Here is a 15664-nt window from a genome sequence, read left to right as displayed (position 1 = left end):
ATGGTCCCTTTGACATTCGAGGGTGGCCAACTGCGTCCAGTACGAGTTAGTCAGCCAGAGTAAGTGAAAGGTTTGAGCAGCTCTTTGGTGAACGTAGGGGCGGATGTTTCCTGTTTGCTGCTGCAAGTAGTGCAAACATACTTGACGCCAGGTTCTTTTACCCGATCATCAGCTCCGGCGCAATCAAAATGTTGCCATAACAAGCACAAACAAGATTGAACCATTTCTTTTTCCACCGCATCCTTACGTTCTCAAGATTGACAGTTGTGTTCGGTGAGGTCAGCACACGTGTTGCCATAATCATTCCTAACGTCAATTAAAAACAAAAAACAAATCCGTGAAAATTACAGAAGTGGCTGAATTAAATTGTGTGGGTTTGTGTACCTAACATTTTAACACAGGGAACCGGCATAGGTATAAGCTGGAACAAACTTTCCCGAAAAACCTGTGTAAACATTCAAAGTAAAATACGTTGAAAATCACAATCACATACAGGCTCGCATGCATGAGTCACCATTGTATCCAAGTTTGCACATAAGTCCCGTATAGCGATTGCTGGCCTATCGAAGCGCCGCCAAGTAGCAAGTTACTACTTGCTGTTGTCATTTCAAAGCGACAGTTTTATTTCTTATACAAGCTGAAAACTTTACTTGTATGTCAGTTATCAGTGATTTTAATACTTAAAATTTTAATTTTTTAAATTCAATTTAAAAGTTTACCGGCTCACCAACAACCAGTATGCCCTGAAGCTTACCGGCATAAATTATTAACCTCGCGTACGGTTCTTCAGTTTTTTAAGCGGTGTTACGGTGGTTTATGCGAATTTCTGATAGTCAGCAGTTTTCTATGCAACACGTATTTCCCGCATAAAAAAATGTCTTGAATAATCTACATTGAGAAGAAACAAAAGTCCCGATTGGAATGTAGTGCGATTAAACTTGATAAATCTTTCCTATAAATCTACTAAGTTATTTACCAGGTTACTGTATCCCTAATAAAGAAATTACGTCAAAGAACTATAACCCATACGGTGACACCATTTTATATATATTGTTTGAATGATACCCTGAACGCGTCGTTAACAATAAAATTTTTATTAGGGTTTCCGTCAACTGCATGAACGAATGAAACCTTTTCCTATGAGCACATCGCACGTAACCTCAAACTGGGAAGGAGAGCATGTGGTATTGCAACAAGAAGCAACAAAAAACCTAATCCTTCCTGCTCATAGTACATACATATGTATACTATAGACAGGGAGGACGTAACAATGAAGCAAACTACTTCCGAAAAGATTTTATCTACATAAGTAAATAGCGAGAAGGCATCCGCCCCAACTTATTTTCGCTTTCAACGCCGGGAGTAAAACCAATGTGTTCATATAACATATTGCACAACACCCCATGCCAACAACCAGTTGCAGAACTGCGCCAGACTTTCCACTAGATAACTCCTTGATATTAGAACGTGCTGGTAGATTTATGATCCGACAAAAAAGCAGCGCCATCCAACAGAGCCATTGGGATTGCATGATTTGTCCTACTTTGGGGCAAATCTTTTTATTTCATTGGTCGATTTGATTGATTCGCTAGGTTTATTGACTTGTTTGTTTTTCTGTTTGTGATTGCATTTACGATTCCAAGGTGAAAGTTAAACATGTACCACAGAAAAAATAACAAGGTCCCTAAACTGGCAATAAAAGAGATAAATGCTTGTGCAATTATATTTTCGATTGGCTAACATACTCCACTAACACATATTTTGTCATTGATTGTTTAGACCGGAAAATAATTCTTTTTAGGGTAATCCAGGTTATTTCATATCACTCTGTTCCGGAATGGCCGTTCTGGGTAAATGCGGATCGGAGGCCTAAGCAAATCCGGATAAAACCTCATCCACTGAATAAACAATTTTCAAGTCGACAAACAATTTCTCAAGCAAAGCTGTTCCTGAAATATTCCTCAATACGTATATTCTAGGAAACCAACAGATTTGAGATAATTAAGATTTATTGATTGTAGAATTCGACTGTAATGTACTCAAACAAGTCTTAATTTCGACTAAGCAGTCTCACATGGATTAAAAAGGAATTATGTTCTGTTTACTTCGACGTTTCGATTCAGGACCGCATCTTCCTCAGGGGACAAAGTCGAAATTAGGATCTGTTGGATCCTGACAGAGTTCAAACATCGTATCAAAGCACACTCCATTAACACTCGTATCTTCCACAGTATCTAGCGTGCCTTTCCACGTCGTCTTCCAACGACAAGCTGTCCTTCGATGTAGGTCTGCAGGAGCACAGCCAGGGTGAAGCATGCTGGTGGACAGTACATCCGGCGAGCAAACAGCGTTCCGAGGGTGAGAAGGTTCGCGTTGGTGACGATCTGATTCTGGTCTCGGTTGCAACTGAACGTTATCTGGTGAGTATATGAAGGCCGTTGACGAGTTTCCGATCATTGACGAAGCTTTTATTCCAATCGTTAGCACACGACTAAGGAGAACGACCAATCGATCGTCAACGCTAGCTTCCACGTCACGCACTGGAGCGTTCAACCGTACGGAACCGGTATCTCTCGCATGAAGTATGTCGGTTTCGTGTTCGGCGGTGATGTGCTCCGGTTCTTCCACGGTGGCGATGAGTGTCTAACGATACCGAGTACATGGGGAGAAGATCCTGGGCAGAAGTAAGTTCTCTGTTCCTGTTCAATAACCTTTAATCTTCATCTAACTCCAATCTTTCCGAACTCAGTATGGTCATCTACGAAGGCGGTTCCGTCTTGTCGCAGGCTCGATCATTGTGGCGACTGGAGCTAGCTCGAACTAAATGGGCCGGTGGTTTTATCAATTGGTCCCACCCGATGAGAATTCGTCATTTGACAACGGGCCGCTACCTGGGTGTCAACGATAACAACGAACTAATTCTGATGCAACGAGACCAGGCAACAACATCGCAAACTGCGTTCGTGCTGCGCTCGGAAAAGGACGACCAAAAGGTGGTCCTCGAAGACAAAGATCTGGAGGTGATTGGTGCGCCGATCATCAAATATGGCGATTCCACGGTAATAATGCAACATCACGAGACTAGTCTGTGGGTCAGCTACAAGAGCTACGAAACGAAGAAGAAGGGTGTCGGAAAGGTGGAGGAGAAGCAAGCCATTCTGCACGAGGAAGGAAAAATGGACGACGGTTTGGATTTCTCCCGTTCGCAAGAGGAAGAATCTAGAACGGCTCGAGTTATACGCAAGTGTAGCCATCTGTTCACCAACTTTATTCGGTATGTATCGAGAAACCTTTTCATCATCGTGTTCTAATTTATTATTTTCTATTCCAGGGGTCTAGAAACACTTCAGGAGAACCGTCGGCACTCGATCTTTCTGACAAGCGTAAACCTTGGAGAGATGGTGATGTGTTTGGAGGATTTGATCAACTACTTTGCCCAACCGGAGGATGACATGGAACATGAAGAGCGACAGAACCGACTCCGAGCGTTGCGGAATCGTCAAGATCTGTTCCAGGAAGAAGGTGTACTGAACCTGATCCTGGAGGCCATCGACAAAATCAACATCATTTCCTCGCAAGGTTTCCTGGCTTCCTTCCTGGCAAGTGACGAATCCGGCCAAAGCTGGGATATGATTTCGGGTTATCTGTACCAACTGTTGGCAGCGATCATCAAAGGAAATCACACCAACTGCGCCCAATTCGCTAACTCTAACCGATTGAACTGGTTGTTCTCCCGATTGGGTTCACAAGCCTCCAGCGAGGGTTCCGGAATGCTGGATGTGTTGCACTGCGTCCTTATAGATTCGCCCGAAGCCCTGAACATGATGAGAGATGAACATATCAAAGTAATAATATCGCTGTTGGAGAAACACGGCCGAGATCCGAAAGTGTTGGACGTTCTGTGTTCACTGTGCGTCGGTAATGGAGTTGCGGTGCGGTCCTCACAGAACAACATTTGTGATTTTTTGTTGCCGGGAAAAAACCTACTACTGCAGACAAGTTTGGTCGATCATGTGGCCAGTATCCGTCCGAACATTTTCGTCGGTCGCGTTGAAGGTTCCGCCGTCTATCAGAAGTGGTATTTTGAGGTAACCATGGATCATATTGAGCAAACGACGCACATGACGCCACATTTGAGAATCGGTTGGGCTAATATGTCGGGATACGTTCCATACCCGGGAGGTGGTGAAAAGTGGGGAGGAAACGGAGTTGGCGATGATCTTTTCTCGTATGGGTTTGATGGAGTATACTTCTGGTCGGCAGGACGAAGAACTCGTATCGTGCACGCGGATATCGTTGAACCGTTCATCAAGAAGGGAGACGTCATTGGTTGTACTTTGGATCTGAGTGTTCCGGTTATTCGGTTCACGTTCAACGGTGAACCAGTGCATGGATCCTTCACGGATTTTAATCTGAATGGAATGTTCTTTCCGGTGATGAGCTGCTCTTCCAAGCTGAGTTGCCGTTTTCTCTTCGGTGGCGACCATGGTCGTCTGAAGTATGCCCCTCCGATAGGATTCTCACCTCTAGTACAGTGCCTTATGCCCCACCAAAATCTAAGCTTGGATCCTTGTTTCTACTTTGGAAATTTAAACAAGAATGTACTGGCCGGTCCTTGGATGGTGGAAGATGATAGTGCTTTCGTACCCAAACCAGTAGACACCACTAGTGTGACCTTGCCGGCCTCTGTAGAAACTATTAAGGATAAACTCGCCGAGAACATCCACGAAATGTGGGCACTGAATAAGATCGAGGCTGGTTGGACATGGGGTGAGCGTCGTGATGATATGTACAGAGTACACCCGTGTCTGACGTCGTTCGAGAAACTACCGGCTCCTGAGAAGCGGTACGATTGCCAACTTGCCGTCCAAACGCTGAAGACGATTCTGTCGTTGGGATATTACATATCGATGGACAAACCACCAGCACGTATTCGTCCAATCCGGTTGCCAAATGATCCGTACATGCAGGGCAATGGGTACAAACCAGCTCCGCTGGATCTTACCGCGGCCGTTCTGAATGTGAAAATGGAAGAACTTGTTGATGCGCTCGCTGAAAATACACACAATCTGTGGGCTAAGGAACGCATCCAGCAGGGATGGACGTATGGTTTGAATGAAGATGGTGAGAACCGTCGTAGTCCTCATCTAGTGCCGTACAGTAAGGTGGATGAAGCTATCAAGAAGGCAAACAGGGACACAGCTTCGGAAACGGTTCGGACATTGTTGATCTATGGGTACAATTTGGATCCTCCTACTGGAGAGGCAAACGAAGCTCTAGCTGCAGAAGCATTCCGACAGAAGTTCTCCGCTTTTAGGACATATCGTGCCGAAAAGACCTACGCTGTTACCGGTGGAAAATGGTACTTTGAATTCGAGGTGTTGACCGCTGGTCCAATGAGGGTTCGTTCAGTTATTGAGATAGGTCTAGGAAATGATAATCGAAGTTAATTTTCTACAGGTCGGTTGGGCACGAGCGGATTGTCTTCCCGGTAATATGCTCGGTACAGATGATTGTTCATGGGCTTTCGATGGATACAATGTAAGTATAGCAATGCAAACGTTGTCTAATCGTCCAAAACCATTCCACCCTAGTGCACACGTCTACAATCAGTCTGGCAAGAAAAGTACAGTACACTCTTTTCACAATAAGCCGATCACTGTTAGAACCCTTGAACTAGTTTAAATGTCGAATGAAAGTTTGTATGAAACCTTTTCCCTGCACCTACACTGATGTTGTTCCCTTTCGACGTCCATGGGCTCTTTTTTGGTTCAACACAACGCGCGCGTAGGCCCGTAAGCTACACCTGCACACGATTGAAGATTTCGGTAGACGCTACCAGGTCGGAGATGTAGTCGGTTGCTTCATTAACGTCCACGAGGGGACAATGAGTAAGCAAATCTCATCGCAAACGACAGCTTCCTGTTTAACATGTTTTGTTTTTTGTTATTACTATTTTTTCGTCGTTCTCGTGTTCATAAACTGCTCCGTACTCAGTCACTTGTGGTCGTCAATCGTATCATAAAAATTTCTCGGCCAATCAGAGTGACAGTAAGCTTTCAGGAGCCAACACATTTTTGATGGTTCTGCTTTTGCTTACCCAAGTGAAAAGTGTCAACAAATCATCGCCCTTTCCGACTAGTTGTTGGTGTTTAGGAACCGAGTCCACGTCTCGTTCGACTTAACATTGTTCTCTTTTCTCTCTTCTCTTTTTCTCTCTCTTTCATTCTGTACAACACCGTATCTTGACCACACCTTCTGCAATCGCGACCTGATAAATATAATCAAATAAACCACTCATAAACACATACACATGTATACTAACAAACCCATCACCAAATGCACACACGCCCACGTATGCAACCGTACACAATGATTGGTTAATCCATATTTCGAATTGTTCTAAAAACATCGTCAAAATTTTATAGGAAGAAAAAGTATCTGGAGGTGCAACGGAATCATTCGGCAAACAGTGGGTACCAGGCGATATAGTTGGTGTCTTTCTTGACTTAGTGGATCATACGATCAGTAAGAATCCCAAATTTTAGATCAGCAAACCAAAAAAACACAAATATTTTGCCCACAATATTAACTTTTGATACGCAAACAATTAATACTTTTGCGGCAAAGCAAGCTGCGACTGCCTACTTTGCATATTTTATTACGACTAAGTTCTACATAACCACAAAAACCGATGCTTACAGTATAGAATTCGTACAAATCTCACTAAAACAGATAAACCCATTCATGGCAAATAGAAGCGATAGATAAGGCTGCATCCTCGCCAAATGGACGACAGTAGATTTTTGTTTTCCTGTATAGAAATCGTTTTGATTGGCCAGCGCTTTTCCTTATATGCAAAATCATCTGGTTTGATTTTTTTTGTTCTTCTTCCTGATTTGCAAATTGGTTTTCCCATTTCGTTTTTGTTTATGAATTTTTTTTTCTGCACCATGACAACAACAACAACACAAACTCCTATAATCGCAACATGCTCTGTCAATCAATTGCTGAGAAAAGTAGAAGAGAATGTATATTTATAGCAAAATTATCCCGGTTTGTCATTTTGCATGGATATTGACATATTTCATTCTAGAATCTAACGCAAAATCACTACCATATCATATCATAGTTTGTTGACAGACGTCATTCGCAAAGTGTTTATTCGCAAATGTTATTTAATCTAAAATTGTAAGACACCTAATCCGCAAAAGACTAACTGCACTGGTGAAATCCGCCGTTAAAAACATGCATCTTTCGGTGTGTGTGTTGCAAAGCGATCAGAAATTTTCATTAAAATTGGGAACTCGGTTTGATATTTGCCGTAAATTATCAGACAATTACGATTTATTCTGTTTAGTAGGAAGAAAGGTTGAATTGAATTTATATTTGTAGATATAAGAAATGACATCAAATAATATATCATAAATGAAATATGATGATCTACCATTAAAATTCAATTTACAATCCATTAAATTCACTAAATTAGTATTTCTTGTAACATCAAGAATTATAATGCAGGTGCTAAACCCAACCGATGTCAATAGATACATTTTGGATTGAAACTCCACTCAGTTTGGCGAGAAGCAAATAATCACATGAGATTCGGTGTCTATGTGATCTATCAGTATTTCTTCGCTGTTGTGCTATCTTATGCCAAACGCCATTTTGGAGTAAACTGAGTTAGATATGCCACATCACTTGTCTAAAAAATCTCTACAAAGTGGCTTTTCAGAATTTTGACACACTGCTTGATTACTGAGATATAACGGGACACGTAGTGAGAAATTTTCAACTTTTTGCTTCAAATGACTGTGTCTAGTGATTGGCTCAAGTTATCTTGATGTATAAACTGTTTTTTATATGTAAAACTATCCGAGAAACACAATGGCATAATCATTTTCGAAAAAAAATACAGAGAAAAATGCAATATAAGTTTTGAACTGGAAATATGTTATATTTGGCAACACTGCAACCAAAAATAAATTTTTTCTAGATTTCCTGACTAATTTCCTTCAAAATGCATCTAACCGATTGTTTATCGACCAAATGAAGCCAAAAATATGAATAAAAGTTCATAATTGGTGATTTTTTTCTATGAAAATTTTCCATACACGATTATGACACGCCATACAAATTTTGTCAACAATACACACCTATGACACGCGTGAGTCCGACTTTTGTTTATATTTATAGTAAAAACTCGCAACATAGTCAACCGATCTTTGTGATTTTTGGGGGATTAATACATAATAGATAGAAGCATCAATTGTATTCTTTGAATTGTTTATACCATTTATAAGTTCAAAGCTATTCAATCTCAAACTTTAAAAAACGGAATGTGATAAATGGTGCTTGTCATAAGATAGCACAACAGTGACAATATGACAAATCTACAAATGAATAACGTAAAGCCATCGGGTTGGAAAAGGCGTAGCTACAACTTGAGCACCCGTTAAAAAGTTTACAATACCATATCACTATATTCTTCGAAAAAGGAACTTGGTAAGTACCTTAAATGCTTCTCTTCGAATTGCATTTTAGTTGAGTAAGTGAAAGCGCAAACAGCTGGTCCAAAATGTGAGACCATACTTTAACCAAAGATACGACCTGGCACTATTCCGACACTGTGACTCAAATATGACTACCCCTTAACGGCTCAGGAAACCGGTACTGTCAAATGTCAAATTTCGGTCCACGTTGTTATATTAATGGTGCCATAGGCCGTTACGGCCATCAGCTTGTTGAGGGCGATGTTCGTTAAGGGGGATGCTCGAAAACTTTCTCAGAAGTGTCCATGGGAAGACATTGCAAAAAACACTAATTTTTTAATCCTTTGCATTTTGACAAGAATTTCACACCACATATCACTATTTTCGACCCCCGCCCAATTCGATCCATGTTTTAGCCTTTGCATGGTGAAAAAATGTACCCCAATACGCGACTTTTTTGAATAGTACCAAAAAAGATGAGTTTTATGTAAAAAGGTCTGAAAAATGTATTGTTGGCATTTACAATAACCGCGTTGTACGCTATCATGCTTGTTTTACAGCAATTCTCCTTTTTGTTTGAATTTATATTTAAGACTGAATATATAAGTTGAATGAGGCTGACTAAAGTTAGTATTTCTTGTATAAAAAGCTCAGAGAATCGATTGAATATAGTTATAATAATTTCACGAAACTTGTATTCCCATTTTACCCCAATTCTTCGCAGAACACTTCAGTTTGAAGCACTATATTTCGGTAAAAGACTAAATGCGCCCAGTCAAAAAGGGCAAATTGCTGGCTAACGGGGGGCTGTTTGCCAACTCGGATGCGCTAATTGCCTCTCAATTTACCGGCAAATGACTGGCAATTAGGAGGCTATTTCAAATGCAACATTTGGGCGATTTGCGGCCGTCATTTTTTTACCGCCCAACCCGCCCTTAAGTCGCCCCCAAATCACCCACGGAACGCGCCATTTAATTGCCCAATATGAAAATTACACATAATTGTTATTTTCGGATTCATTATCTACTCACATATACTTACCAGTATACTAGGTAATCATTACCAAACCATAGGAAGAATCAATGGTGAAATTGGTATTGCACACCAAAACTTATCACAATCTGACGTTCATTAAGACTTTAGGTCAGAGATCTTGTTCTACTATACTTACACACAATTTCCCACATTCGTTGGCTAAATGAAGTGCCCTAGACAAAGTACAAGTGAGAACACACATTGTTCAAAAACTTTTTAAATCGCCTGACCATGTTCGTCCGCATTTTTTGGACAGGGCGGCCGATCAAAAGTGTTGATTCCTATGTAAAAAATCCTGGTTATCAAACTCAATACTGCAAGAGAGGCTGAAGGCGGCTGATCAGAAGCAGTTATTCTTATGTAAAATAAATGATTACACATATTTAAAATGACCGCACGATGCGTGTGTACCCATTTTACTCCAATTCTTCCTATAATACAAGTGTGAATTTATACCTTACTCAACATTTCAGAGAATGGGCTAAAGTAGATGATCAAAAGTAATTTTTTTGTGAATTAGTCCAGTGAACCGATTAAATATAGTTGCAAAGACGGCACGAAACATATACACCGGTTTTACCCCGATTCCTCCCATAACTCAGGTGTAAAGTTAAAATTGGCTGTACTCCTCGGAAAGAGCATGAATGCGGATGATCCAAAGTAGTAATTCTTATGTAAAATATTTCTAAGAATCCACTGAAGATAATGAAAAGGACCGCACGAAACGTGTGTACCCTAGAGTGGCATGAAAAAATGACCTCCATAGGCCCACCCGAAGGTCGATTTCTAGTCCCACGAGGAGTACTTGCACCAAATTCGAAATAAATCGAACAAGTCTAGCTACCGGACCAACATGCCTGAAATTTGTATGAAATTTGAAAAAAAAAAAAACCGGCTAGTTCGCATTTTCACCGCAAGGTGGCACTGTATGCATCGTATTATTACTGTAAGAGAAAATAAGAAAGATAATTTAGTTGTCCACAACTTTGTCAAAGATTGTTAGTCAATCCAGCTATACCAAAAAGAAGTTATTAAACTTTTGATGAAGTGATCTCCGAGTCAATGTTGCATGGGGCCTAGCCGTGCATGGTTGTGTATCAGTACTCGGTTCCCACGAATTCCCACTAAGTTATAAAATTTGATTTGCAAATGGCTTCATGCGCCTCATCTTGGTATCGAAAAAACACTTGCACGAGCACGAATGCAATTCTTCTGGCCAGGAATGACGAAAGATATCGCGGAAATTAATGATAACTGTACAAAGTGCGAAAAGTTCCGGCGTAAAACAATCAGAATCATTCCATTTTTTTCAGTGTGGGATCACGGAAGATCTTATAAGCTTTGTATGGGCTTTCCTCTTTCATTCTCCTCACAATAACCTTATGCTCGTTTAGTTACAGTTTTTGACACTTCGCAAGTGTGTACATAAAGTGTCTGTAACAAAAAGTACTCTGAAGCGTTGCTATGATGTCGGAGAGGTCGATCAGTTTCAATATTGTCTTCTTGAATATAACACGACGCCAATTGCAAGCATGCATCTTTCTCCTAGGGTCGATTTCTTCACCCTCGCTTAACTTTTATACCTGATTCACCAGTACGTTTAAACTTGGCTGAAGCGCTAAGTGAGGGTGAAGAAATTTGCCCCTATTGTCAATTGTTTTTCAGGCGACAAGTGAAGACACGGTTACCTATTCATGAGTCTACTCTATTTCGAGCAGTCTTGTATGAAAGTGTTGTACGAGCCGAATTATCATACTTCTTTGCAAAAGAAGTATGATAACTGTGATGTAAGGAAGTTGCCAGTTTTAAACATTTGAGAACGAATTATGTTTAAAAATGCCAAGAAATGGCATATTATGCTCAAACTGTTCGTGACGTGAATGGCCAATCGTATGTTATAAAGGATAACTATTGAAATCGTTTTCGTCGTAGATTCTTGTCCCAAATTACTAACAAGGAGGATCCTACAGATTCCAAGATACTAGTTAATCATTTTCCCAAAAATATCAGTTCAGACCAAGCAGCACCACATTTCAATGAAAGCCCTTGTAATGATTAATCGATTGATGTCTCGGCACGAACAGTTCCGCCATTGAAGGATTGTCGTCCTTCTGGCCATTTAGTGGATGTATGGGAAACAACGATACAATACATCCTGTGATGAACCAGCTGCTTTGTCACAACACACCTGTGGATCTCGTGTGTCTCGTAGTGGTTGTACTATCACTTCCCCGGATCGCTATTGCGAGTGGCAGTACTGATAAGATTGAAATAGGGGAAAGTATTCAATAAATAGTTGACTTCCTGGTGACCCTATATACCCATCTAGCATTTACCACTGCTGCAAGATGAAGAGAAATCTAAGGTGAAAACATTTGACACTTTTTAGTTTATTAGTTTTATGCTTGTAAAATTAAGCATGTTGCCCGGGGCCCTTGAAGTAAACATAAACTTCCGACCGAGCATTCTGATTCTTTGACGCACGATGAAACGAGAAAAAAGACCGAGCTTCACCTCGGATCTTCCAATTCAAACACTTAGAGACACTTTTTATCTCGAAACTATCGATGAAAAATAATTATGACCGACCCGAAACAAAACTTATGACAACAGAAAAACCCACTACGTCATTTGTTTATGCTTTTCTTCTTCGTATCCTCCTGTTTAATCGTCTTTATCACACTTAGACACTTAGAAAAAATGTGCACACCTGTATCCGTCTTGCCTCTACTGTATCATATAATGAGCATGATAGCAGGGAAACCCATACATGTACATAGCTAACCATAGAGTTTTATGCAAATCATTTCACTCACACTACATGGCAGTTAGTTTTCCTCCAGCTGTCATAAGTAAAACTGTCAGGAAATTTAAACGTTTCAAATAACTTGCCGAAAGTATTCATGATGGTGTTTAAATGTTCACTGTGAAACTCATTCCGGAGACGTAAAATACCGGTTAGTTGGAATCCACCATGCAAATAATCCGACCGAAAAGCTATTTCGATCTGTTTTCCTCCACCTATCAGAATATTGGGACAACTGGAGGAAAACAAATCGTCGAACACACTAATACAGTTACAGATTGTCAAGTAATCTACAGGTGCTGCACCACTCAACAAGGAGTTCATTGTAGACAGCCAAGCAGAATAGATCAATAAAAAGTTACGCATGAAACATTAGTCCCTGTGGAGTTCAATATTTCTTAATTCAAATTGTTATTTTAGATATTTTTTCTTTGATCGTAGGTATGAAATCGAAATCAAAGACCTCGAAAACCTCCGTATGTAATTGAGCATTTCAAAATGACGTCATATGAGTAAAAATGCTCCAAAAAATCACAGTTCAGCGAGCTTGTTTACATGGTCTTAGAATTCGAACCAAGTTTTTTGTACGGAATGGGATCAAAAATTTTCTGAGTTCACGTAAACAAGCTCTCTGAACTGTCAGAAAAGTGAGGTTATACATTTTCATGCAATGTTCTATTTTGAGAGCGAATAAATTGTATTTTTCAAACGTTTTAAATCTTCTATTTTCGGCAAATTGAATATCAAATTCATAATTTGGAAGTTCGTTTAATGAAAAGTTTTGACAAATTAGACATTATTATTGAGTTTTGGCCAGTTTTTCGGAATTTTGTGACGTCCAAATGAGCGATATTGGGTTCTCCTGAAGAGAGAGTTCAAACAAGAAGAAACAAATGTAGAAAAAATTCAAAAATTGTGTACAAAACTAAAAAATTCTGTGCTGACGCTAATGGTTAGAGTGAACTCGTAACTTTTATACGCATTCCAACTAAGAAATAATACTTTGTATTTTTACAATTCCATATCAACATTTGAATAGGGCTAATAAGATTTGTAAACAAACTTTTGTTTTGCTGATTTCTCCTAATTTCTTATCATTTCAACACAGTAAACATTTGAAATTGATTCTACCAAGGATAAAGATGTTGATTCATGTGTATTTTTCATGAAACTCAACTCGGTAGCGGAATAATGAGCGAAATAAGATTGTTTACAAAAGTCTCATTAGCCCTTTTGAAGAATTACTATTGAATTATCAACGATATACAAATGAAAAAAATATGTATCCTGAAATAAACTTCCACCAAATTTGTTTGTTTTTGAAATATACAGATATTATCACGAACAAACCTTAAAAAATTGTCCAATAGCCTCCACGATCATCAAGCATTTCCAGTATTTGTGTCAGGTATACACATCATAAGAGAATTGCCCGGATAGAATTTTAAAATAGAATTTACCCTACAAACAATCATAAAACAATAAATATTATAGTTATTACTGTTTCAACATTGTTTGATACCAAGTTCTCACAGTAAATTTAAAATAAAATTTAATGTAACAATAAATTTCACTGTTCAGCAAAAAACTGATACAGTGCATTCACATTCAATTTTACTGTTTTCGAGAAAAAAATGTATGGAGAAAAATTGATTTTTTTTAATGTTAAGATACATAACCACGCCCCTTTTTCACTGTAAAAGTCTATTTTACATTGAAATTTACTGTAAAACCGTTAAAGTTTATTGTTTTTGTATCGTAGCATAACAAAACTTACTGTAAATTATTGTTAAATTACTGTACTGTCACAGTGAAAGTCATGGATTTGTTACTGTACATTTCTATTCGGGTGGAAATTAAATCCATCAGGGCATACGATTGCATCTTTTCGAACTGGAATTACAAAGTAACTGGTTCCAAAATCTAGTGGGCAGAACGCGCGCTCTTATATTTTACAATTTTGATAATTTTCAAACCGCAACAGTTTGCATTTGCAGTAATAACATATCATTGTATGGTAACTGGAAGGGGCGATCTGGGCACCCGATTGAAACTATTTGGACAGGGAGAGTGGAAATGTCATCTTCCTTTGGCTAACATTTTGTGGGCAAAGGTCGGGCTTTACTCCTGAGGAGTAAAGTGACACCTATATGGAAGGCTCTACACAGGCTTATAAAATCTAGTCAATGAAAGGAGATTGACATTAAAAATTACGCGAAAAAATAGTTATTTATTATAGAACATACACAGATGAATGTCTGGCGTCCAAAAGAGGCTAACACTTATTTTGCATTTTTTACAAGAAATGGAAAAAATCCGCCTTTCCAAATTAGCATTGGTTTATTAGTAGTTTATTGACCCATGTTGTCTAGAAAAATAAGTGCACTACTATACTACTTTTCAATTCATGAGCATTTTCGTAATTCGGGGAGGTAGCCCCGGGGATACCTAGAGCCCAAATGGGGCCAACCCACAATTCACACGTCCTTTCCTTATCTTTCGTTTTAGAGTTATGGTGTCTTTGGCAAAAGTTGTTGTGTGACATCTAGTGCTTTATTTGAACATTTCATATTAGTTCGGAATTCAGTCGCTAGGGTGGCGCTGTTATCAACTTTTTAATGGAACGAAATATAAAGATGGTGTCTACGACAAAGTTGTATGGCAGGTAATTATCAGTATATCTTCTGAAGATACCATTTTTGTAGGTCCTACAAGTTTTGAAATATGGTGCACTTTTGAAAACATAATCTGTAAGTAAATGTTTTAAATAAAACCTTCTCTATCTCGAAACATACAGGACCTACAATGTTCACATCTTCAGAAGATATGTTCAAAACGATACAATTTTCTCAAAGACACTACATTTCTATCTAGCTTTATTAAAAAGTTGATAACAACGCCGCCCTAGCGACTGAATTTCGAACTAGTATGATTCAACCAAATAAAGTGTTATGTGCCATACAGCAAGTTTTCCGAAGATATCATAACTCTATAATGAAAGATAATGATTGATTCCACGTCTTTTAACCTTCCGGCCACAATGTACCATTTTTCTCTTAATCCCTTATTACTCGGTCAACTTTCAATTTAGAGACAAGACATTTTTACTGGAATATTCAAAAAAAAAAAAATACTTTCAATAATAAATATTTGTGCAAGAAATATATATTGGATAGAAAATAGCCATACATAGCAAGAATGTGAGCGGCACTCACCTTCAGGAACGACTGTTTGGCCGAAACGTCAACGTACAATGCAATCCAACTAAAACCAGTCTTATATCGAGTACACCGATATGTGAGCTGCAACATAAAATTTACTGATTGCGAAT

At 39.1% G+C, this 15664-nt stretch overlaps 1 protein-coding gene across 30 annotated transcripts in view; it reads left to right on the top strand.

Moving 5' to 3' along the window:
- LOC131691502 (ryanodine receptor) overlaps nucleotides 1–15664 on the top strand; it is a 120067-nt gene that overhangs the window by 77267 nt on the left and 27136 nt on the right. For 24 of the 30 annotated variants that reach the window (XM_058977954.1, XM_058977952.1, XM_058977956.1 and 21 more), the window contains 6 exons: nucleotides 2232–2420; nucleotides 2485–2684; nucleotides 2750–3274; nucleotides 3332–5402; nucleotides 5461–5541; nucleotides 6429–6528. In XM_058977954.1, the coding sequence (XP_058833937.1) occupies nucleotides 2232–2420; nucleotides 2485–2684; nucleotides 2750–3274; nucleotides 3332–5402; nucleotides 5461–5541; nucleotides 6429–6528 (3166 nt within the window). Of the gene's footprint in view, nucleotides 1–2231; nucleotides 2421–2484; nucleotides 2685–2749; nucleotides 3275–3331; nucleotides 5403–5460; nucleotides 5542–5791; nucleotides 5892–6428; nucleotides 6529–15664 lie in introns of all 30 variants that reach the window. The other 6 variants (XM_058977981.1, XM_058977982.1, XM_058977977.1 and 3 more) reach the window with 1 other exon arrangement.

The sequence above is a fragment of the Topomyia yanbarensis genome, chromosome 3, assembly GCF_030247195.1.
Source record: "Topomyia yanbarensis strain Yona2022 chromosome 3, ASM3024719v1, whole genome shotgun sequence".
NCBI lineage: Eukaryota > Metazoa > Arthropoda > Insecta > Diptera > Culicidae > Topomyia > Topomyia yanbarensis.
Note: the sequence above shows the minus strand (reverse complement) of the source record. Positions and strands in the feature narration are given on the sequence as shown.